The sequence below is a fragment of the Talpa europaea genome (genome assembly GCF_964194135.1).
Source record: "Talpa europaea genome assembly, chromosome: 11".
NCBI lineage: Eukaryota > Metazoa > Chordata > Mammalia > Eulipotyphla > Talpidae > Talpa > Talpa europaea.
Window position 1 is genome coordinate 69251146 of NC_140078.1, and position 2054 is coordinate 69253199.

Consider the following 2054-nt stretch of genomic DNA (forward strand, 5'->3'; position numbering starts at 1 on the left):
GGCATTTTAGAAGGTGATGGAGGAGTACAGTAGCTTTGTCCAGTTTCTCCTCAGTGCAGAGGTCAGGGCAGGCTCCCTATTGGCTCCTCCTGCTGTGGCTGTAATGCAGACCCTGCCCTGCTTGGCCCACCCCTTTGGCTGTAAATGCTAGGGCCCTCTTATCTGTGTCCCTGGTACCTCTACTGCTTCTTTGGCCTGGGGACCACCCAAAACAGCTAGCTGGAGGAGCCTTTAGTCATGGTCCAGAGTAGGGAAGGGAAAACAGGCCCATGAACAGGTAGTTTTGTGCGCAAGGCCATGTAGAGTGGGGTCCAGAACCTAGGATTCCTCACCAGGCCCAGGTACACTTTCTCCCATTTGGAGCCAGAAATCTAGGCAGGACCCCTGCTACAACCTGTGCAGGAGGCTGGATGGGTCCCTCTGATACCACCCTCGGTTCTCCAGTCCTGGGCTCAGCTTGGGAGAGAGAGCTCTCATGTAGCTTCTGGTATGTGCAGACTCTCCCCTCTTGTCAAATCCGAGTCTTGTTCTGGTGCCTCAGAATGACCTAGGGCAGGGCCGTCTGAAGGTCCCTGGAGGTGCCGCAAGAGTGCCCGTGGATGCCAGGTCCTCGGAGTGCAGGCCCATGGTGGCCTCGGCAGGACTTGGCGAGCCAGGCGGCCCAGGGTCCGGCGAACCGGGCGCTGCAGTAGGCCATACAGGAAGGGGTGAACTGCGAAGGCCGAGTAGGCTACCCAGGTGACTGCAGTCTCCACTCTTGCGGCCTGCGCAGCAGGTGCTAGACATGCACAGCCATAAGGAAGCCAGCAGGCTGCAAATTGGCCTACGGCCAGCGATGGGGCTAGGGCTGCTTTGCCCCCCGGCAGGCGAGGCTGGAGGGGTGGCAAAATGGAGAGGTGGCTATCCAGAGAGTCGGAGCGTGGACGCGGCCCGCGCGCTGGCAGTGGGGGCCGCAGGGCAGCGCGGCGCGCCACAAGGAAAATGCCGCTATAGGCCCCAAGCAGCAGGAAGGTGGGCAGCGCGAAGGCCACCAGAGCCCAGATTGGCCGGAAAGGGCCAAGGCCCCCTGCTAGCACCGAGCAGCGACCTGGGGCAGGGGGCGGTGCAGAAGGTGGCCCGAGCAAGGAGAGTGCGCCCAGCAGCCCGGCCACAGCCCACAGGGTGGTGAGCACCAGAGTAGGCGGAGGCCAAGCGCTTGGCCGCAGCGGTTGCACTATGAGGCGGTAGCGTGCTAGGCCGAGCGCTGCCACGCCAAGAGTGCAGGCGGGCAGTAGCACAGCGGAGAGGAAACGCGCCACACGGCAGGGTGCGGGGCCCAGGTGCATGCGACCCAGCCCTGGTGGCTGCGCGGTCAGCAGGCCTAGTGGCATAATGGAGGCCGCTGCCAGCAGGTCCACGATGCACAGGTGCATCAGGTAGAGCGCATCGCGCAGTCCTGGCGTGCGCAGCACCACGACCAGCAGTGCACCGTTGCCCAGCAGTGCTGCCGCCTCCACGACTGCCGCCAGGACCAAGGCCATCGAGCCTGCTACCTCTGTGGCATTCAGCCCTGTGGTGTTGGCCATTCAAGTGCTCAGGCTTCACCCTGCGCTAGGATGCAGAGAGCAAAAAGGAATGTTCCCTTCCCCTCCCTCCCCCCATCACCAGGCCCATGCTCCTCTGGCATCTCACCTCATAGGCTGCCCAGGTACTGGCTCCCTTGCCCAGGCTGCCATCCTCTGGGGGGCTTGGCTGGTCCCATCAGGGGTGCAAGACCGGGCCTGCCGGCTTTCTCCTCTGCCCCAGCTACTCAGCCCCAGCTGGAGATGGTACTGGCTGTCACTCTGATGTGCCTTTGGAGACACACAGAGCTGGTAAGGGAGGGGCAGGGCCTGGCACCACACCAGCCCCCTGGGTCCTAGCAGCTGCCAGCTGAAGGCTGCAGGCCCTGCTGTGAAAGTGCCTGGGGGTGCCTGCGAGGGGCAGAATAGGCACAGGCTGGAGTCTAGGCTTAGGATGTTAGTGTGGACTTTGGAGTCAACCAGACCCTGTTCTGCTGTCCCGAGGTAGCTCCC

At 63.0% G+C, this 2054-nt stretch overlaps 1 protein-coding gene across 1 annotated transcript; it reads right to left on the reverse strand.

The window, feature by feature from the left end:
- Positions 1-473: 473 nt before the first annotated feature.
- Positions 474-1580, reverse strand: GPR62 (G protein-coupled receptor 62; the record flags this gene model as incomplete). Its single annotated transcript, XM_084247684.1, has 1 exon — positions 474-1580. The coding sequence occupies exon 1, from the start codon at positions 1563-1565 to the stop codon at positions 474-476; it is 1092 nt and encodes a 363-aa protein (XP_084103810.1). The 5' UTR covers positions 1566-1580.
- Positions 1581-2054: the final 474 nt, after the last annotated feature.